Source organism: Parus major, chromosome 5 (genome assembly GCF_001522545.3).
Source record: "Parus major isolate Abel chromosome 5, Parus_major1.1, whole genome shotgun sequence".
In the NCBI taxonomy this organism is placed as follows: Eukaryota; Metazoa; Chordata; class Aves; order Passeriformes; family Paridae; genus Parus; species Parus major.
The window spans coordinates 680,468-704,365 of NC_031774.1; the positions used below are offsets into that span (position 1 = coordinate 680,468).

The window sequence follows — 23,898 nt, forward strand, 5'->3', positions numbered from 1 at the left end:
TAATTTGCAGAAAGAATTTTATAGCTGTGCTTGAGTACCTTCAATCATATACTGTACACAAGCTACTTCTATCTTTAGAAATTGCTGCTGTACTCACCACACCACTGATGGGGATATTTAGCAGCTAACAAACATACATTAGGTCCAAAAGCTGCTTATTTCACTATAGCCCGTATCATGCAAGGTCACAAACTCTTTTCTGTACCTATTCTTTGCTGAGATCTCCAAGACACACACATCTTCTGGTGCTGTGCTGCCAAAAGGAGTCCATGAGAAGCCTGGGCAAGGTACCTCTCCAGGCCACTTTAAGAGACAGCTAAGGGGAAGCTGCCCACAAAAACACAGCCAGAGCCACAAGTGGCACTGCTCATACAGAAAACTCAAAATCCTCCCATTTTGAAGTGTGCAACTCTAAATGCTAAACATATTTTCAAGCAGATCTCTAATGATAGAATTAGGTGTCCATTTTAGAACAGAATTAGGTTTTTGTGCATAAACAGGGCTGAGGACCAAGGCAGGTTACTGCACTGTCCTCTTCAGCGACACAGGCACCAAACCATCCCGGCTCACAGGGCTGTCCCTCCACACAGGTGGTCCTGCAGCCACCCCCTGAACTTCACAGCAGCTGATCTCACCACTTCATTTGCCACACTGGTGTTAAAACCCAAGCCCCAAGTAAAGCCAATGCTATCTCCATCTACAACAACCCCTCTCACACCCCTCTGGCTGGTCGGCAGCAGGTTAACCACTGCTGCCCCACACTCTGCAACAGGTTAACCACTGCTGCCCCACGCTCTCTGACACTGGGGTGTGCTTCTCACGCCTCAGCAGCTGCCCCTCACAGGCACAGGACATCCCTTCAGCAAGCCCAGGGGCTGCACATACCTGTTTTCACCATCATGTTGGCAGAGAGCCGGCAATCCAGGGAGGGAGCTGCCGTCATGTTAGCGAAAGCGGCTGCTGCCGTGGTGTCGGGAGGAGCTGGGGTGAGTTCCACTGCAGAAGGGGGAAGCCTAGTTGTTTTCGCTGATGCTGTAATAGATGTCAAAGCTGCTGTCACTGTCAGTGGGTATGGGGTTGGCGTTTTGGTGATGTCTGAGCGCGGGAACTTCTGGGTGTCAGTTGTTTCTATCTGCCTCGGTACATGGGCTGTGGGTGCTGTGAGTGTGGAAGCTGTGACCGTGCTGCTCTTGGGGGTTACGAGCAGAGCTGGCATGTCCAGAGGTGAGGCAGTCGTGTTTCTCGTTGCAAAAGCAAAATCTGCCTGTGTTCCTACTGAGCTTAGATCCGATATCACTTTTGTGGCAGTGTTATTTTTTGTTAGTGTCAGTATCGGTGTGCTTAAAGCCATCACAGATGGCAAAGGTGTGTTTTCAGTGCCTAGAGAAAAGAAGGAAGAAGCTGGCACTGGTGAAGCTGGAGATGATTTCCTTGTTAGTGGTTTTGCTTCTGAAGTTTCTACTGTAGGTATTGCACCAGAAGATACTCCAGATAACACTGTAAGAACAGAATGGGTAAAGTTGGTTGTTGGCAAAAAAGGAGACTCTATCTGTATTGGTGATGCATGGACAGAAGTTATGATGACTTGACTGCAGAGCACTGGTGGTAGGGGTTTGCAATGGGATGCCCTTGATAGCATTATTAGATATGTTACTGGGAGCTAGACTGACTTGTGGCACTTGTGTCCCACTCCTCCTCACTGAACGTGGCTGGATATTTATCAGCCATCACCAAATAACCAGGGGACTACAACTGGTTGACAGCAAATTCTGCAAAACTTCCAGAACCAGTGTCTTCTGAGATAAAACTATTCAAGAGAGTTGAGGCAAAAAGCTTGGTTACAGAGAAAGGGGACCGGGCTGGCAGAGGATGACTCTGCTTCTATTTGGGGCTGAAGTAGTCAAGCTGTCAATGAGCTGAAAAGCCAACACCAGTGCTGTGCCTAATGTTTCACTCAGTAATCTTTCCAGCATCACTTGTTTGGAATTCTAGAGAGCTTGGGAGAGCACCTGCAGCATTAACAGGAGGAACATGTAAATGGAGAGGTGCTTCCTCAGGTGCACTGATAGGAACATCTCCAACACGGAAGAAATCAGCAGTGTTTTCAGCTGTGTTTCCATGCTTTTTTTTGCACAGGGTCAGGCATTGTCAATGCAGTAGCAATGGATGAATACTGGACAGGAGACGTTTTCAGTGCAAATGCATCTACATCAAGTTCTGAAAAGTTATTCTTTCAGCAAAGGGTAAATTTGAAATGTTTTGACTGTAAGATGTATATGTATAGTTTGCTGGAGGGGGGGAGAAGAGTGGCTGCTCATTTGTATTAATTTTGTTTTGCAGACTTGACACTACCGAGGATGGTGCATGGTACTCATCTTCCAATGGAAAAATACTTGGAGAAACTTCCCTTATTCCCATCTGGGCTGAAGTTTTTACCAAAGGAATACTAATGCCAGCTGCAGAAAGCAAAGCTTTATTGGTCCACGTAGCAACTGAAGTTACAACTTCAGGAAGGCTGACAGGATCTAAATTGCTTTCAGAGTCTGCATTCAAAATCCTGGAAGAGCCAGAACTGTGGCTGTCCATCATTGTTGTCACGGAAACAAGTGATGGCAGCATACCCCATGCTGGAGGCATGACAGAGGAGAGTGGCTTTTTATCAACTGAATGCAAAGTCTGACCAAAGTCTGAAATTTAAATGATTTAAAGCTCTTGGAGATGAATATTCTGCATGTGGAATCACAAGAGTGGGTACTCTCATCTTTCTGTCTTCATTTACTGTTAGGTCTGAACTTTCTGCATCTCCAGGTGTTGGAAGTGCAGTCACGAAATCAGTAGCAGCAGAAGTATTTGTGGTAGCAAGTTCAGGTTTTGAAAGGCATACAATGGAAGTAATTAACAGCACTGCAGCTAGATCAAGAGTCATCATGGCCATCTCCAAAACAGTGTTCAGTATCCTTGATCCTATGAGCATTGTACAGGTTTGGATATCTGGAGAAAGTTTGGAAAGCTGAGTTCCATAATGCAGAACATTATTAGTGTCAAAGTTCACGGACATCTCTGCTGTCACTCCTCTTGTGGAAGGCTGTTGAGCTGTCCTTGCCACAGGAAAGCCACCAAGATTTGGGAGAGCAGGGCAGAAGCATCTGGGAGACTCATGCTATTTGCCTGCTGAGTTCCATCAGTCAGACCTTCTGCAAAAGTCTGGTTCAGAGGCGGCGGCGAGCGCTGCGAGGCAGCAGCGGGAGGGATTTGCAGCCTGTCCTGGTTGGCTGCTGCTGCTCTGGGACTGGCTGTGCATGCTGCCCCAGTAAACACCTCGTTTGTCTCAGTTAGCAAGGGAGACCTTGGGCTTGTTGGGGAGGAGTGTGTTGCATTTCTAAAGAGAAAATCTGTTTTGCTTCTAAATTCTCGTACTGGCAGCACTGCACTGCGAGCGTGCTTTGCATCTGGGATGAGTGATATTGGCTGTGAAAGGGAGGACATGCTCTGTGCTGAGCTGGAGACCTCAGCCAGGCTCTTGGAGGCTGATGACACGAAAGGTGCAGGGTTAGAGCCTGTAGTGCAATTAGTCAGTGCTGTGAAAGACTGAGGGTGACTCATTAGCAGTATTAGATGTGGACTACCCGCAGCGTGGAAGACTGACATAGGAACCTCTGCTTTATCCTGAAAAACTGATGATGACAGAAGAGTGATACCACTCATTCTGCCAGTCAGTGCTGCCCTAAATGGCTCCAGCAGAAGAGACATTATACACACTCTCATTAAGGAACCATGACAAATTTTGGAAGTTACTGTCAGGGGAGACTGATGCACGTTTGACCCAGTAATATCAGAGTATACAGATGACAAAGAGGTCCTTTCCAAAGGAAACCCTTTTCCCACTAACTCTGTGAAATGCACTGTTGTTGATCCAATGAAAAGCATGGCCCCCATAAACAAGTTGGGACCCTCTCTGTGATTCACCACACTGGAATGCACCATGCTATTCCTGCTTTCACTGACCTGTGAGCTAGCTGAATCTGTGCTGAAGAAACCTTCAGGATCTGCAGACAAAGGCACTTGGATGGACAGTACATCTGGTTTAGAAAAGTTAATGGCATGAGGTGACTGAATTACCAATGAAGAGAATGATGGTGATGGAACAGCAGCAAGCATGTCTGATCCTGATGTGCTTTCTTTGGGAATGGAGGGTGTTTCTAATGGCACTGGCTGGGATGGCACAGCTGTACTCAAATGTGTCCCTGGTGGTGTGGTGGACAGGGTGGCAAACATACCAAGCTGAGGCAAACCTGTTAGAGCAGCTGTGTCATCTGTGTCTTGAGACGACGGCCTCAGAGGCGATTCGGCTGAAACCTCAGCAGGTTCCTGGGGTGCACTGTTCCCACTGCCTTGGTAGAGGGAGGGTGACAGGTGCATCTGATCCAAAGTCCTGGTACGTGCGCCAGTCAGCGTTGTTTTTATCATCTGAAGCAAGTCTGCGTTCTCCAAAGTCTGTCCCAGAGAAATATCAGCTGCTGAGGGAGTCTTAGTTTCTGTGGAAGGCCGTGTTGGTGATAGTATAGATCTCCAATTAGGAAAAGATCCCATAGAAGGAGCATCATTGATATGCTGTTGCCTGATACCTGTCAAAGAATAAGTAAAATGAGTATATTCTTCCCCAAAATGAAGAGTTGCTATCTTGTTGCACAAATCACAACACAAAACGCATTAAATTTGGTGAAACAAATGAATTTTTTTGTTGTTATTTTCAGAGTGCATAAAAATCCAGAGAAAGCTTACCACAAAAAAATAAAAAATCCCAGACATGAAACCCAGTGAAAGGTTCAACAGAACAGATTTTAAACCCCTCAACTCGCATCATCTGACAGAAGAATAAGGAAAGCTGCCTAGGCCACGCTATTCCAAAATCCTGCTTTTACCAGGGATGTCTCAACATACTAAAAGACACATTCATAAGGCTGGGACAACTCTTGAGGTTGCCATGAGTCACCCTGTGTCAAAATATTGTGTGAGAAGATGGGTTTGAAGCAGTGCAGAAAGGGTATGGGATTTGACAAGCAGGCTTCAGTGGCTTGGCATGCAGTCTGACGTGGGAATAGAGTCAGCACTGGCTGCGTTCCTGTAGGATGCATCTGGAGGTGCTCATCCTGCCAGCTCTAATAACACATGCAATTACAGGCACAAAAGGGAGAAAATAAAACAGGGATGAACAAGAGGAGAGAGGGGCAAGATCCAAAACAAATTAGGACATTAAACTCTTTTAATGACATGTGCAGATGCACAACACATCATTTCAAACACCAGTTTACTCTGCATTCAACACCATAATGTTCCTAGGCTTTGTTTTCTTGAAATGATTACAGTTATTCTAAACCCACAGAATGGGAATGCTAACATTTGTACTAATTTAAAGATTAAGATTCACTCAAGAGTAAAATTTAAGGTGGAGGGTTTTTTTTTTCCCCCTTCCCCCACATCAAGACAATAGATCCAAACTCAGTCCTGGCACTTGATACCATGCCAGTCTGTGTCCCCTTGCATAGCCAAGCAGAGGGAAAACATGGGGCTAAACCCTTCCCTCCAGCTGCAGCACATCTGGATCAGACACAGGGGATGCCAACCTCCCCCACAGCCCCATGAATAACAGCATAATGGTGTGGAAGAGCAAGCAGAGCAGATCTTGAGACACATAAAATGGGCTGGGTGTTGGCTCCAGCCACCCCTGAGCCCACGGGTCAGCAGAACCAGCAGCACCAACTGGGATCAGCCCTCATGGACAGGAGCCAGCAGTGGGACACCTTACAGCACAAGGGAAGAAAATGGATCACATTGCACCTCTTTAAAGCTAAGTTTCTTTCTTCCTACAATTTTCTTTCCTCCTAAATTTCTACACCACCCATCATCCATATGCACAGGCCACAGTAGATGATTAGACCAGCTCCTTCAGGTTCCTGTGGGCATTCCACAGGAATGTGATGGAATTATGTTCAGCATCTTCTCTCTCTAAAAAAAAAAACAAAAAAACAAAAAAAAAAACCAAACAAAAACAAAAAGAAAATCGAGAAAACCAAGAAAGAAAACCTAAACCAAACGAGAGATCTTCTATTTTATCCCTGCATTTAAAAGTTTAATTAAGCCATGGTGAAAAACAGCCATTATTGTCTCCTTCACTGAGATGCAAGAATAAATATAGTCTCCAGAAGCAATCTGGTTTAGGGAAGCAGCCCCAGGATGGGCAACACAAAAGAGCTCTGCCCTCCAAGCAACCAAAGAGGTCCCCAGACCTTTCACCTGGCAGAGGTTAACACCAGGTAATCTGGAGAAAAGCAGAGGGAGGCAGACACAGTGCTATGCCACCTATGGCAATGTGAGACAAGCAGGGGAACAGGGAGCACACTCCACTTTTATGGAACTGCTCCAGAAGGTCAGCAAGCTGGACAGGAGGCTGCAGAGTCCACCAGGAGAGGTTTGCAGCACAGAAGGGACACTTTTGTATTTGGGCCACGGCTGCTGATGTGTCACCAGGGGACTGGTGTGGCCTGGTTTCTGATACTCTACCCTATGTTGGAAGGCACATTATGTCCTAGACTGTGTTTTGGTGGCTTTTCCTTCCCTGTGAGTCTGGCAGATTTTTAACAGAAGGTGGGAAAGAAGATGGATTTTTCTCAGCTAGAATGGATTCAAACATGTGTTTGAAATTAAGAACTAGCTGATACGCTTTGCAAAACCAAGCTTTAGGCAACTTGCAGCTTAAATATCTCTGCTGGTGAAATCATGATTACCCAGCCTGTTACACCTCAAAATGTCTTGTTTCACCTCAGAACTGAGAAGTGATGGCAAAGCCTTCATGTGGGATTTCTTCTAGCCTTTAGTCCTAGAACTAGTCTAGCATGAGTTCTAAAGGGGAATTGAGCAAGCCAATGTTTTCTTCTTTTCTAAAACAGTAAAACCTGACAACATCAGTCCTTGCACAGACTGCACCATTCCTCAAACATTTCTTCACACGTTAGTTTAATGAGAATGATTACGAGCAGAGACACAACATAAACCTGGAAAAAGCACTGATGTTGCCCCATATTGACAAGAAGTGAAGAAAAGTTCAAACATTGCAAAGAAGATAAAACAACAAATAAAAATATCCTCTAGCCACTGCTTAATTCCAGTCCTTCAGGTCTTGCTCCTTCCATTCCCTACCAACTGGCAATTTCTCTGCTCATGCCCATTAATGAAGTAAAGCTTTGGAGTTACTGAAGCCTGAAGAAAATTACACAATATTCTGCAACCTCTGTATGATGCCAGCATTCCACTGCAGCAGATTTTCTTTTATTCTATGCCTATGGAAAGATATTGACTGTCAGTATCTGTTTCAAACTGCCATAAATTCAGCATCCTGGTAGTAACCAGACAGGCACAATAAATGGAGTTTAAACTGAAGGGCGTACTCTTCACTTGAGAGTTGTTAGGATGGCATCAGCCACTACAGCTCCCAACCAAAAACTGTGCAAACCAAGACTGCATCATGGAAAAAAAGGGCAGGCAGGAAAACATTTCATTTCTCCATCTATCAACAGCTGAACACACTTGATGAAAGAGGAGACAACCAATTCAAATCAACAGGAAAGCCACGATGAGAACTCCCCACAGCGTGCATTGTGCACTGAGCCACTGCTTGCTCACACCAGTAGCTGCTCCTCCTGCCTCTAAATCACCTGTTATTCTTTCATATTTCAGCCTGTTGATGCACCACCACCTCCAACAATCCTAAAACCCATCTAGCAGTTACCTCATCACAACAGCCATCATTGAGAGGGACCTTTCCGTTACCAATAATGAGAAACATTTCCAATATGCCAGAGCAAGAAGCTAGAAATCAGTCCAGTTTGGGGAAAACCACGATTTTTACATTTCTGAGCACTTTTGTGCACACCTAAAGGCACAACCCTCAAGTCTCCCCTCTATTAAAGTGAGGGAGGTGTAGAGTGCCATGAGGGCACCCCTCACCTTCTCTTCTCCAAGCTGAGCAAAACAAGTGACTTCAGTGGCATCTTCCACATCTTGTCCTCAAGGTCCTTCATCATCTTCATCACCCTACTCTGGACACTCTCTAACAATTCCCTTCTGCCACTTCTGAGCCAATACAAAATAACAACTCAAAGGCATCTTCAACAGCAGAAGACTTTTGTTGTCTCAACTTCTCTGGTTGCATTACTCACAGATCATCTGGATTAATAACATTTAAAAGTGAAGCTGATAAAGAGGACATCCAGAACTTTTATTGCATGACTGACAGAGACATCTTCCCCATTATACATCAAGTACGTATCTTTTCATAACCTTCAGCGGGCTGAAGACAGAATTTCAATTTTCCAATCAAGTTGCTTTAATTATTCATTTTTTGAGACAAAAAGAATATGTCCAAAAAAGATCCCCAACTGCTATTACGTACTGTAAAGGCTAAATTTTAGGAATACACTAATATCTATCTAAGACTAGCTGTAGCCATATAAAGCACAGCAGAAATCCAAATTATATACATTATTATATATAAAATATATACATAAGCAATCTGGATTTTATACAGCTTTAAATCAATCAGCCCTAAGGGAAAGTAACTCCAAAGTTATAAAAAATCTCCAAAATTATTAAAAAATCAGATTGTGAGAAATACAATTACTTGCAAACAAATACTTCAGCAAAGCCTTTGACAATGTCTCCCAAACGTTTCCCTGGGAAAGCTGGCAGCCCATGGCTTGGACATGTGCACTCTTTGCTGGGTAAGAACTGGCTGGATGGCTGGGCCCAGAGTGGTGGGGATGGTGCCACATCCAGCTGGGGACAGTCATTAGGGAGCACTGTTAGGGCCAACCCTCTTTAATATCTTTATTTATCATCTGGATGAGGGGATCAAGGTTATCTTCAAGAAGTTCACAGCCAACGCTAAGTTGGGCTGGAGTGTTGAACTGCTGGAGGGAGGAGGCCCTTGCAGAGGGATCTGGACATGCTGGAGGGGTGAGACAAGGCCAACAGGATGAGGTTCAAGAAGGTGAAGTGCTGGGTCCTGCACTTGAGCCACAACAACCCCATGGAGTGCTACAAGCCAGGGGAAGAGTGGCTGGAAAGTGGCCAGGGAAAAGGACCTGGGGGTGCTGGACAACAGCAGCTGAACGTGAGCCAGCTGTGCCCAGGTGTCCAAAAAGGCCAATGACACCTGGTGTGGATCAGAAATATCGTGGCCAGCAGGACCAGAGCAGTGACTGTCCTCCTGTACTGGGCACTGGTGAGGCCACACCTCCAGTGCTGTGTCCAGTTCTGGGCCCCTTAATTAGGGAAGGACATGGAGGGGCTGGAGCATGTCCAGAGAAGGGCAATAAAACCTGTAAAGGGTCTGGAGGAGCAGCTGAGGACACTGGGGGTGTTTAGCCTGGAGAAAAGGCAGCTCAGGGGTGACCTCATTGCTCTCTACAACTGCCTGAAAGGAAGATGTGGGCATCTTCCCAGAGTGGGCATCAGGATCTTCTCCCGGGCAACCATCCTCAGGCTGTGCCAAGGGAGGTTCAGGTTGGACATCTGGAGGAATTTCTTCACAGAAAGGGTTTTCCAGCATTGGAAGGGGCTGTCCAGGGAGGTGGCAGAGTCAGCATCCCTGGAAGTGTTTGAGAAATGCCTCGATGTGGCATTTAGTGCTGTGGTTTAATTGGCATGGGGATGTTTGGCCAAAAGTTGGACTGGATGATCTCAGAGGTCTTTTCCAACCTCAGTGATTCTGGATTCCACAAAAACAATCCACTTGCAAGTATTGCTGAGCCTCCCTTTAGCACTTTACCCCACTCTGTCCAGTACTAGACAGGGCTGTCCTAGGGCTGCATCTCCTCTTTAAAACAATGCCACTAACATATCACAAAATGCTTTTTTTTTCTGCTCAAAAGTATGATGCTTCCCACTTCTTATTGTTTTACCATAAGAGATTGAATGATCAAAGGTCAGATATGACTGGTAATGGATACAGTAAGAAAATTAACAGAATTAACAGAAATTAACAGCAATCTCTGTTACACCAGTGGAAAAATGCACACCCTAATCACAGGGTTCTGCAATTTACTTCCATTGAAGAGCATTAAGTCTACACTGTACGATGATAGCACCACTTCAGAGTTTTCCTAATGCTATCATTTTTTTTTTCTTTATTCATTAAGAGTCTGCAATTGGAGAAATAGCACAAAAATTCAGATTTCATGAGCCAAAGGATGTGAAATACACTACCAATGAAAATACAAATGCTCAGCAAAGCATTTATAAAAATAGTTATGTAGCATATCAAAATTTTGCTCACTGTGCAGAATGGCAAAAGCTATGCCTTCATTATATGTTATCCCAATTACACATTGATGAGATCATTACACCACAACCTATGCATCCCATACATCTCCCTTTTGGCATCATTCCACAGGCATTTGCAGCTTATTAACACACAAAGCAATTAACATGTAAGTGTTTTCTAGCCCTGACAGCAAGCCAATGTAGAAGACACCTGTCCTGAGCCCTGGTTCTCACACAGCCTGAGCCACACCTGCTTTTCTGGTCAGTGTTCCTTGTGTCCATCCTCCAAGGAATCTGCCTGGAGGGATCACTGGGATCACACTGCAAGGGAGGACACAGGTTTTTTTGGCAGCTGCCAAACCCACAGCTACTACAGCAGGAATGGATGGTGGAGAGCCAGAGAAAACTGCAAAATAGCGAAGGTAAAGAAACCAGAAAACCAAACCCTGTTCTTCACAGGTATCACATTAATATCCATTCTTTTTCAGGCAGACTCTGGGAAAAGTTCAGTGGTTCAACAGACACCTTCTCACATTTGTTTCAGCTGCAACTTTTCCCAGATTAGATCTTGACCTTCCAAACCCAAAATTCTGTCCTGATGGATTTAAACCCAGATTATTTTACCAGCAGCTGAGGTTGTTTACATCTTAGCCTCTATTTATCGGTCAATGTCAACAAGAGCCAGACAATGAAAAAGCACCATTACATCCCAAAAAAGCCCTTTTTCCAGAGATCTTAGAAAATTATAACCGAAAACTATTATTAATTTCTTTTTGACAACCAGGAAAAAGTATTTTACCCTGATACCATCAGAATTCTGTTGAAATGAAACAGTTTTGCTGTGAGGGAAAATCTCTGTGAGGAAGAACCACATTGCACAAGGGTTTCCTCTCAACAAACAAAAGTTTGGACTTTATAATAAATAACAGAAAAATGTCTGGACGCAATATTTGGTCTGATACCTAGAGCAGAGGCTGGCCAGAGTTAAAGGAATAAAGTGTGGATTTATTATAAAGGGTTTCAAAGGATGCAGCTTGTGCAGGGCAAGAGCCTGGCTGAGGATCCAGCCAAGATGGAGCCAAGATGGGCCCTGGGGCAGGAGTTTCACACTTTGATAGGTTCTGGTCCATTTCCACATTGGGGTTAATTGCCCAATTGCAGCTGCAGGTGATGCAGTCCCATCCTCCCAGATTGCTCTCCTCAATTCCCTGCTGCTTGTGCTTTTTGGGCCCGGAGCTGCCACGGTGTCCTTGGTTGTGGGGCTGGAGAAGGATTGTTGTGTGTGCCTGAGCTGGGAGGAGAACTTGAACACTTTGTGTGGAGTTCAGCTCACACAGAATGCAGTGAAGGGTCTGGAAATAGGAAAACTGAAACTCAAGGCATCAGGTAATTTCAATTGCACTGCCATGTGTTTTCCCACATGAAAACCAAAGCAGCAACCTCTTGTTTGGGATGTTGGTGAACTTTCCTTGCCCTCACAGAGTTAGATCCCTTCGGGTCCCAAAGCTCCAGCAGCAGAGCTTTCCATCAGGAACAACCTCTTGGCCATCAATTAAAATACGGGGCTGCAGTGAAAATGCAATTTTCTCCTGCTTTTGGCATGGCCTGCCTTCCTGGCTTGCCCAGCCCAAGTGTCAGCTGCCCGGGATTCGGGAGGCTGCGTCTGTCACCAGCCCTGCTCCGGGAAGCGACAGCCTGGTGTGACTTGTCCCCAGTGCCAGCCTCGCCCAGGGCCCCAAAGTGTCCCCTCTGCCAGCCAGGAGGATTTCACAGGCTCCAGCAGTGGGGAGGGAGGTGAAGAGCAGTGCAGGGCACAAGGGGTCAGCCAGGGCGACAAAACCACGCTCTGGTGGCAGTGGGGAACAATTCTGCCAGGGGCCATCCCAGCTGCATCATCTGCAGAGCAGATGCTGGGCTGGATCTTTAGGAAATGCAGGGAAGAGTGAGAGAGAGGAGGATTCATCACCACGCTGTGCCACGGGATAATTGCACATAATCACACAGAAACCACAACCCGCTCCGGGGCTCTGCCCTTGAGCCTGCTGAACGTCCCCATTACCATTTCTGCTTGAGCTGATCTGGTTTTTCACAGAATTTAAGTGGATAAATGATGTATATATTGATGTATTTGTTATTATTTTATGCATTTTCTATTATTTTAATTAATTTTTGCTGCTTTTTCAGCAACACTTTCAGGATTAACACCTTTGTGAGCAGCCTGCTTTAGCACGCCGCTTATCTATTCATTTATAAACAGAATTTTGCACAAACCTTTGCAAAGGAATTGTGTTTATTCAGGAAAGTTTCTGTAGGCACTGCTAGCATCAGCATCAATAATTTCATGAACAACGTAGCAAAAAAATTCAAGGTCATTTGGGAACATACAACAGCAAAACTGCCAGTTCTCCTGCTTTTACCTTGAGTTTTACAATATTTGAAAGGCTTTTTCAGGGAACAAACAAAAAAAACACCCCCCAATAAAAAAAATCTTAAGTAAAACACACTGTACTAGTAGCTGATTTTTCATTTTTTACACGAAAATTCTGAATTCTTGATGTTGTGGGGAAAAAAAGAAAACTAAACTATTTTTAAATGGCATGATTTTTATGCATATGACATTTTTATGGGACTGGTTCAAGTTATTTAGTTATTTTAAATTTCCAGAGCTAGGATGGACTGTAAGGTTAAAGTTATTTAGTTATTGTAAATTTCCAGAGCTGTAAGAGTGACACCAAATCCTCGAAAAGCATGAGAAGAGTTTGGGTTCCAACTTAAACTCTGGAGTTAGGCAGCAAGGCACAGGAAGCATGAAGCAGTTTTGCTCCTGTCAGTAACTAAGCAGTCAATAATAGTAATAGTACTACAGTTTTATTATTAAATGCAACAAAAATATGTATTTTCTTAACTAGAAGCTACTCCTTTAATAAAGCTTCCAGAGTTTAAACTCCCTAGCAAAATCAACACAAGAGGGGACTGCAGAGAGCTCCTGCTAAAAGCCATTTAGATTATTCTCCAAAGGAAAAAAGAAACCAAACTACTGTTTGCAGAACTTTCCTAAAGAAACGATAGTGCTTTCAAAAGGTTGAACTGTGGGCCAAATTACATAATACAATATATTCTGACATGCTTGGTGAGCAATTGTGGATGTCCCCTTGAGCCAAAAGGCTTTCTGCTCACCAAGCCAAGCACATCTCCAAGGGAACATTTGAGGCCACAGCCCAGGAGCAGAGGAGACCCTCAGGACCATGTGAAGCTCAGCCAACACAGTCCTGAGACCCAAACTGGGGCTGCAGCAGGAGGCTGAAGCAGGACACCAAAACAAGGATGTGCAGGTGTGTTCCTCATATGCCCAGGGTGCCAGAGGAGCCTCAGCAGAGAGGAGGGAACAAACAAGGCTGGAAGCACCAGCACCTCCAGCCACTGCTGCTGCTGACTGAGCTCAAGTGTTAGCACCCTCATGCTCATTAATTTCAACTTATTTCAGGGCTTTGGAGCTTGTGGAGGTAACACAGGGCTGGGAGAGGACGAGCTGTGTGTGCTTTTCATGTGTCTTGGGCACCCCTGTGCTTGCCCTGGAGGCAAATCCTGTTTGGGGTCTGTTCCAGCAAGATAACCAGGAGAGAAGTTAATCCTCCCCAAGGAGAGATGCAATCTCAGAGGTGACAAGGATCAATACAAGCACAGAGGTTTCCTCAATGTCTTTTGCTGCTTTCGAGCTCTTTCCACTGCCTGTGATGAAGGACAAAGAGGTGAAAACCAGGAAGGAAGGTCACACACAGAAGTATCCTGCTTGCTCTCTGTGCACAGTGTTCATTATTGCCCCACTGATAATGCTTTTACAAAAGTCTCTGCTCTTAAAAGAAAAAAAAAATTTAAAATATTATATTGATTTTTAGATTAGAAAGCTTTCAGGTCATACTGAAGGGAGGGTGCAAAAAGAGCAAATGGCACAACTCTTTTTTAAAAAAATTCAACAAAATAATCAAATCCAAATTCTATTTTCTCTTCAAGATTTGCCCCAAATAACCAGTGTTTACCCATCCTGGTATACAATGTCATTTCTGAACCAAAAAAAGTGCAGTCTATTACACAGCCCCAAAATGCAGAAAGGTTAAAATAAAGAATATATGAATGAGCCAATAGACAAATATTGAGCTGAAATTTTGAGACACTCTCCTTTGGAGGGGAATCCTCCTTACAACCATGAATGGGACTGCAAACATAAGGAGTTGCTGGGAAAGAGTCCATGTAAAATGCATGGTTTTCTTTGATTAGAAAAAATATATTCTGGAGCAGGATTGACAGCACTGAAGGTAAAGACAGCACAGAAAGCTGCTTGATAAGGCTTTGGGATTTTCCTTTCTCTTCACTTAAAAAGGACAAAAACTAGGGAGAAAGGCTTCTACACAACACCTTGTTCTTCCTTACATACAGACTCTTCAGAAATTATCAATTTCAAGGAAATCCCCCCAAAAAATCACTTTTTTTGTGGTTTTTTTAGTTTTTTTAGTTCAATATTGCCTTTTGATTCCTACCTTTTACAAATGTAGCAAAGGCCAAGTCTCAAAAAGGGAAAAAACACTTTCCTGTAAAAATGTTCAGCTTCCAGGAAGCAGGCAGAGAACATCCTGAGGTCAAGTCAGGATGACAGGCAGAGTTTAAACTCTTCTGAGCAACAACACAACCTGCAACTTACTGTGACCTGCTGTGGTTATTCAACACAAAGTGCAATATCCACTGCATATTAATTAACTAGATAATTAATTCTTAAGCTCCTTGTCCCTTCTACAGTAAACAAAGACTTGGCTGAGACTGGAAACTATCATGAAGCTGTTTAAAAGTTATTTCCATTTCCTGATTTTCACTGTGCACAGCCCATTAGTCTTTATTTTCAGGGTCTTTGCTGCATAAAAGTGTAAATAGCTGAAGTTTATAACAATATGCTGCCTCATTCCCCTTTCTCACCTCTTGGAAACCAATGCAAATATTTATCTGAACTGTCCATAACAAAAAAATCAGCCACACTCATGGGCAGAGGAGGTTAAAAGCAGCAAAGTGAAAGCCTGGTCACTGGTGGCAAAGGTTAAAATACTGCCCAGACAAATCTCACTTCTCAGTCCATAATTAAAATCCAGAAGAAACATCATACAGATGTAAATATATGAGAGTTGCTTCTAAATCTGAAAAATCAATAGGAACACTGGAAAACTGGGATTCCCAAAAATTCCCAAAAATTTATCCCCCAGCCCAGCTCCAGGCTCCCCTGGGAGCAATGAACACTCAAACCACCAGCAGAACAAGGTGCCTGCACCTGCTCCTCTCCTATTTCCCTGCAGAAGTGATGGATTTGTGTGAAACATTTGGGAATTTAATTTCCAGGTATCAAAGCAGCAAACCCAAAAGTCAGGAAGACCCAAAGACAAGGATAAAGCAGGTAGATGCACCCAAAGGCTCTGTGCTTGCACTGGCTGCCTAAGCACAAAAAAATGTCACTACTAATCAGTGATGTGGTGTGAAAAAGTTGATTTTTCTCCCTAAGATAAAGGCATTAGCATCTTCTGTCAAATCATTAGACAACATCTTCCCTGTGAAATGACAGGAGCCCTACAAAAATCATTTTAAACAGCAGCAGCACTGCTACAGGGCCAACAATATTCTACTAATAGCTGAAGTCACTTTTAATTGTAAATGGTTAATGATTACCAAGTGGCCAGCTGATTTCTCAAAAATAAGGCATTGCCTGGAAGAAAGGGCATTATTAGAAAGAAAAATGATGCCATTTTCAGATGGTGAAAAGCACTGCACAAGTTGGGGGATCTGCTAATTTAAATCTCCAAGATTTGAGGCTTTGAAGAGATAGTAAGTAAAAGATTCCCTCTGAAAATTTCCAAACAAAGCCAAATAAGATGCATTTTTTCCTCCACAATAATATGATTTTCTTGGCTGCCTTCTGCTGTGCTTGCTCATGGAACCCACAAGCCCCATCACAATGTACCTCACAGAGTGGCAAACATCTCTGGTAGGACAGAAACTGAAAATCTCCTCCCCTGGATCCCCAGCTGAACCCCATCTCTCTAACTTCTGGTTTAACTCAGCACTAAATCCCCAAAAACCCCATCTCTGTGACCCACTTTGGGTGCTGCCACGATATTTCTTGTCACTTGATTGCTGCTCTTTTTGCTAAAGTTTCATAAGACTCTGTTCTCCAGAAAATTCTGGGAGCTATTTCTAAAAACAGCCTCAAACAAAAACCAGACCCTAATTTCTTTCCAGCCACTCAGTTAATCTTTAGGGACATGTGTAGTCACTTCTAACAAAAAGAGAAAGACGATGCCAGACTCAGACAGGTTTTCCCTTTGTACACACACTGTGGAAACATTTTGCATTCATGTCAGAAGAAGTGAATATCTGGATTTGAAAGCCCTCAGCCTAACCAGGATTTTAGGAGCTTTACTGCTACACTGTCAAACACATGCACTATATAGTATTTAAGAAGGTTTTCCATTAATCTGCTCTATGCTGGTATTGTTATTTAAATGAGCTAATTCAAATGAGAGAGGGATAACCAGGGGAAACTAATGAATACAGGATATTTCTTAAAAATTAAATAAAGATATGTGAAGAGAAAAGGAAGAAGGTGCTAAAACTTTCAGGTCTTGCAGTCATTTATTAATGATTTTACTCAAGTTAAGAGTTTCTCAGGTGTCAAAGGATCAGCATGAAGATCCAGGTACCTGAAGGCACAAAAAATCAGCCCTGACCATCCAAGGCTTTGCTCCAGGAAGATCAGATGCAGAAGGTGAAAGCTCCTTGCCATAACCCTGCTGCCATGTGACATATTGCACAAACCAGGGCAGCGCACGGGTGAATTCTGAAGTCGGATTTATGTCGCTTCAGGTACTCTTTCAACACATGCTCTTCCTCACTGCCGAGATTTACTGGCCTGGAGATGTCAGGAAAACATCTCAGGAACTGGGAGTGCAAACACAGAGGTGACACACCACGCTCATGAGGAGAAATTTTTCATCCAAAGGTTTTTGGCTTTGTGTCATCAATCAGGGCACTGGCACAGAACACTGGTGACTTCATGGTCAAACCATGAACTAAAGCTGTGAGTACAGAAAAGTGTGGATGCAGAACATGAAAACATCAGAAGATGCTCATGACAATTTCACAAGGAGGAAAAAAGCAGCTAAATTATTTTTTCAAATATTTATTTACCTCAGGTACAATGATTTTTTTAAAATTCTCCTAATGAAGGGGCTTCTTTGCCACCTTTTCCTGCAGGGTCCTCTCCTTCCCTGCAAGCCCCATGGATTAATATGCAGTGGATATTGCACTTTGTGTTGAATAACCACAGCAGGTCATAGCAAAGTTGCAGGTTGTGTTGTTGCTCAGAAGAGTTTAATCTCTGCCTGTCATCCTGACTTGACCTCAGGATGTTCTCTGCCTGCTTCCTGGAAGCTGAAAGTTTTTACAGGAAAGTGTTTTTTCCCTTTTTGAGACTTGGCTTTTGCTACATTTGTAAAAGGTAGGAATCAAAAGGCAATATTGAACTAAAAAAACTAAAAAAAAACACAAAAAAGGTGATTTTTTGGGGGGGTTTTCCTTGAAATTGATAATTTCTGAAGAGTCTGTATGTAAGGAAGAACAAGGTGTTGTGTAGAAGCCTTTCTCCCTAGTTTTTGTCCTTTTTAAGTGAAGAGAAAGGAAAATCCCAAAGCCTTATCAAGCAGCTTTCTGTGCTGTCTTTACCTTCAGTGCTGTCAATCCTGCTCCAGAATATATTTTTTCTAATCAAAAGAGAACACAGGAGACCCCCTAGCTCGATGTCTGGGCTCAAAGACAGGTCCTACTCTGAATTACCTCCAGCTGGAGCCAAATGCTTTATTTGCAGGAAAGGGCAAAAATAAAACTGCAAATTCTGTGCATAGTCTTGAGATTTGCCTTGTTGGCTTTCCCATTAATTTCCTTTTCATGGTTTTACCAAAAGAGATCTGAATCTTAAGACTAACAATTAATTTCATTCTTCACTGGCTACTGCTTTTTCATTAGCAGGTGATGCTTAAAAGGGTTTGAGGAATGTTCCCAGAATTCCAATTTAAAAAATAAACAACGACAATTTTCCGCAAAGATTCGTCATCTCAGAAATTGTAATTTCAAAGCCAGAAATGTGCTTCAGTCACATCCCCTTCCTGCAAACCATGGGGCACCATATTTCTCAACCAAAAAAAGCTTCTTTTTACTGCATGGGTTATTTAAAATTCTGCCTAGAAATATTAAAACGCTGACAATAACAAAAATACATTTTGACAACAGAAGGCAGCACATTACATGATTTAATAGCATCAATCACAGGACCTCAGTTTGCTGCTCACACAATGAGGCTGCTCTGTTATGAAATAAGATGGTTCATTGGCAGTGCAAAATTTAGCTGGGAGCTAAAAAATTAATACCACACATTTATCCCCATCACAAAGAAACAACAGTGGATTAGAAAGGGTGAGCCAGGATGGGATTAAATCTGTGTGGGACTTGTTGTGTTCTACCATGGGAGCACAATTCTCTTATCTTCTCAGTAAGGCCTTGCACAGCAGCATTTGCACAAATATTGGTTCCATTTCTTTAGGAGAGAACTCCTCAAATGGAAACACAGCCAGCTTTCTTCTCTCATCTTTTTTATTATTATTATTTTTTAGTTATTTACATAAATACATCCCAACCTACTGCAAACATGGTAAAACTAATCCCCTTTGCCCTGAACCTACTGAACCATTTGAGTTTCAGTAAAACTCAACTGCAGTCACTCAATGCCATCACATCCAAGGAAAGGGACTGGAAGTGCTAAAATATCTTGGCTCCTGTTTTTAAAATCTCTCCCTTCTAAGAATAAAGGCTCATCTGTTGATCTGGCAGCATTTTGATCTTGCTTTTCACAGCTGCAAACAGCTGCAAGAGCAGCAGGGAAGGGATGAATCACACCTGCTGCTTCAGCACTCAGACCCAATAAGCTCTGCAAAATCCGGGGTATTTTTTAAAACCCGATAAAAATATGACAGAAATCATCAATTATTTCTATTTTTTTATTATTATTTTTACCCTTTCTCTTTTATTTTTTTTTCTCCTTAGTTTTTGTCCCCAGCTTTCCCAGGGACTCAAGGCTACTGAGAAAAGGAAAGTACAAATGAGATTTCTTGGAAATCACCCAGTCAGAAGAGATGTAAAAGCAAAGGAAATGGATAATCACACAGGCAAGACTTTGTGAATTCCAGTGATAAATGAATTAATTTTCATTTAAATTCCTGTCTGTAGCTTTTTTCCCCTCTTTTTTGTAAGCTATTCTGTTAATCACCCTCATTCTCAGGTACATATGAAATATGTGAAGAATCAGTAAGGGAGTCTACCATATCTCTGCAAGTAATCTAGTCAGGAAAAAAAACCAACCAAATTTAAATCTGATACTCAGTAGATCAAAATAGAGTAGATTACAGACAACAGCAGGAGATTGCACCTCTGCCAAGGCAAATTCAGGAAATCTAATTTACCAGGAGCACCAGAATGGATGCAGTGCAATTACTGTAATTGTCAGCCTCAATGTCTTTGAAATCTCTTGGCACCATCGTATGAAAAAATAAATCTCCAGGAACTTTTATTTAATTGTGGATGCACATTAGTCACAGTGTCACACCGCACTTGGTGCCACACAATGTGCCTTGAGGTGCTGCATTCCACTTATCCAAGAAATCCCACAGTGAAATCAGCATTTGGGAGCCAAAAAACCTCTTCCAGTGGTTCCCCTCAGTGTGGCAAAGGGCTCCAAGGTTAAAAATAAATTGGCATATTTAGTCTTCTGTAAGAGTTCAGGCATTCTGCACTGATTCAGCATCTGAGCTGGCCTGAACAAGCCCCTTCTGCTGAGGGATTTGGAGAAAAAGCCACCAGTGATTTAAATACAAATTTAGCCCTTGCTGCCCCACTGTTTCTTCAGGAAAATGTGGTCTCTTGAAGCAGAAAGAAATAAATCTTGGGGTAAGATTTGCACCAAAGCTGACAATAATGTTGCTCCCTGCCTGCAAGATACAATGCTGAAAAAAGAGCACAGCATTTAGACAAATATCCTTAAGATAATACCATTCCCTCAGAAAAACAGGCAGAGGAGGAATCTGTGTTCAGTGCTCAAGGACCTGCTGCTTGGCTGCAAACTACCTCACTATTTAACAAGCAGGCATCTCTGCAGACAAGTCATTTCTTTTTTTAAAAATGAGAAAAAAAATCCACACCATTGCATTTTGAGGTAGATAATTAATAATTTTTCTTTTGAAGTTTTTATTATCTATTGATATATTTATATATTGGATAATATAGAAAGAGCTGTTCAGGTAAGCTGCAATACAACCTCCTCAGCATCCAGGTGAGTCCAAAGCACCATCCAGAAGTTTCTGTCCAAAATATCGAGTATCTTCTTTAACTGAGCACTCAAACATTACTTTCCTGTGGCCACTGATTTCCCATTTTTACATTCTCTGCTCTCTAGAAGGGTTTCAGACCCAGCTTTGCATCCAAGGAAAGCTCTGAACCACAAACCTCACCACGGCCTGAGTTTGGAGCGGTGGTTTGGACACCTCTACCAAACCCACTCTTACTGCAAAAACATTTCCCTGCTGGGGCAAATCCACCTTCACCCACAATTCCTGACTCATGGACACCTTCCCTCAGAAAGGATGTGTGGGTCTGTGCAGCATTTTCCATCAAGATATTTATTCTCTCTGTGGGAAGGAGGAGGTTATACAGAAACATCACAGAATTCCACGCTCAACCAGCCTCCCTTCCCTCCTTCCATGTTCCCAAGGAGTGCAGGCACCAAGCTGGGAAAAGAGTGAAAATGTTGTGTGATATGTCAAGGGAAAATGCCCCAAGCCTGTCCCTTCAGCAGTTTTATTTATTTATAGCAAAGTTTACCAACCTGGCAGACTGAATTCCAGACTCAGTCACCAACACAGAGCAAACTGTTTTCCTCAGCTGGGTATCTGCTCATTACCCAGTGACCCAAAATTTCAAGAATTATTTACAAAGATAGCTAAATCTGTCATTCCTGCCCCCAAACTAAGACCCCCAAATACATGTATTTCAGCTATTTGGCCTAGACTATATTTGTTGCTGAGCAGAGACACATTAATTTCTAAGAAAATGAAAATATAAGGAGAAGAAACTCAAATTAATGTATTTCATTCCTGTGGGGTTTCCTCTCACCATCCAGCTACAATGAGTTCACTAAACAGTAATTTAAAATTCTATGCATTAAAGATTTATATGGTAGCTTGGTCTCTTCAGCTCCTGAAATACATAAACATTTTAACACAAGGTGAAGGATCCTCAGAGATTTGTCACAGTTCTAGGAGCTCTGGAAGTTCTTTTTGGCTTTTATGTACCTGCACATCCACACACACACATTATATATATATATATATTTCTCAAAAAAGAGGCTCAGTTTGCAAGCTACTCATCAGCTGAAGTGCCTGAAAATAATTTCATAAACATCTAATAAGCACTTGGCATTTACAAGCTGCCAGGCACACTGCAATCAACATTTTCATGCAGAGTCTGGACATCTGCCCTCTGTGATCTGCCCTCTCAAAAATTAAAAGTAAATTAAAAATAAATTTTAGGTATAAAAATTTATGTATTGGGCTCTTCCTTTCAAGGTGATTTTATTGGGTTTTTTTTTACCCTAAAAAAAAAATAAAAGTCTTGGGTACATGGCTACTTTGGGTAGGTAACTGAGTACTTTTAAGAAAGGTGAAATTTAACACCAAGTGCCAATTTGTGGAAATAAATCCAATTGAGTTCCAAGCATATGCTGGTCTAAATGGTACCAGAATTAAAATAAGGGCAGAAAAACACCCAGAGAGTTATTCCAATCCAGATGAAGAAAACAGGAAAGAATTGTAATATTTAATTATTTAAAATTAAAAAAAAGGCAGGCAAAATATCTAAACCATTAAAGTATTTTGATTTTAAAAGAAATAAAATAAAATAATAAAATAATAATAAATAAAATAAAATAATAAAAAATAAAATAAAATATAAATAATATAAAATAATAAACAATAAAATAAAATAAAAATAATTTAAAATAATAAAAAATAAAATAAAATAAAAATAAAATAAAAATAAAACAAAATAATATAAAACAAAATAATATAAAATAAAATAATATAAAATAAAATAATATAAAATAATATAAAATAAAATAATATAATATAAAATAATATAATATAAAATAATATAAAATAATATAAAATATAGTAATATAATATATAGTAAAATAATATATAGTAAAATAATATATAATAAAATAAAATAATAAAAATAAAATAATAAAAATAAAATATTATAAAATAAAATATTATAAAATGAAATAATATAAAATGAAATAATATAAAATGAAATAATATAAAATGAAATAATATAAAATGAAATAATATAAAATAAAATAATATAAAATAAAATAATATAAAATAAAATAATATAAAATAAAATAATATAAAATAAAATAATATAAAATAATATAAAATAAAATAAACCTTACAAGGAAATGTTCCAGAAAACAGAGTATTTCAATTTTCATTTTCAAATAAAACATTTTTTTTTAGACCTGCTTAGAGAATAAGTAATCAATGTAAATAATGAATATCACCCAGAGAGGTGACAAACCTCCTGCTGTGGAACTACCAAGGAACGTGGTCAGGCACCCCCTAAAGCCCCTCCACAGCTGGACAGGGGAGAGAAACCATAACAAAGGGTTGAGGTAAGGTCTGGGGAGAGATCACTCACTAAACACCATCACAGGCAAAACAGGCTCCAGTTAGAGGTGTTAACTGAATTTATTGCTGACAAAAGCAGAGCAGGATAATGAGAAATAAAATAAATCTTAAAAACAGCTCCACTTCACCCTTCCCTCCTTCCTTCACAGAATTATTTCTGTAGCTAAACTCTCTGACTGGGATGCTCATTCCAGACACAATTTGTTTTTAAAAAAAACCCACAAACCATGAAAACAGATGTGTTTGTACACCAGAAATAAAAGCAGATCATTCTTCAAAAAGGCTGAGAGAAAACAAATATTTTCTTCTGTCAGTAATGTAACAAATTTGCTGCATTTCTAATGGGACCAAAAACAACCTTTTCCACACACAGAGGGGCAAGGATATTACAAAGTATTCACCCAGAACTAATGTCACAGCACCAATTCCCAGGGGCTGCTCATTAAAATATCATAGCACTAATAGAGAGGGCATAAAACACACACCTTCCTAAATTCTTCAGATGCCAGCAGGATGAAGAAATGTCTCCCAGGATGCCACTCAAGAGAAAAGGAGTCACAGCTGGAACACAAACAGCAGAGGTTTTCTTTTCACTCTGCTGACCCCATATGACCTTGCACCACCCCAGATCCTCAATTTGAGGTTGGAGCCTGCACCAAATCCTGAGCTGCTTTAAGTGGCCATGGCCAAGTTTCCTGACCACTCAGCAGGGGAAAGAGGACAATTTCCCTGCCTACCTATCCAAACACTTTTT

At 41.7% G+C, this 23,898-nt stretch overlaps 1 protein-coding gene across 1 annotated transcript in view; it reads right to left on the reverse strand.

The window, feature by feature from the left end:
* Window positions 1-23,898, reverse strand: part of KIAA1549L (KIAA1549 like) — a 126,833-nt gene that overhangs the window by 67,093 nt on the left and 35,842 nt on the right. The window contains exons 2-3 of the mRNA XM_015631448.3: window positions 4,293-4,625; window positions 886-1,497 (exon numbers count right to left, since the gene is read on the reverse strand). Coding sequence (XP_015486934.1) covers window positions 886-1,497; window positions 4,293-4,590 — 910 coding nt within the window. The 5' untranslated portion in view covers window positions 4,591-4,625. The remainder of the gene's footprint in view (window positions 1-885; window positions 1,498-4,292; window positions 4,626-23,898) is intronic.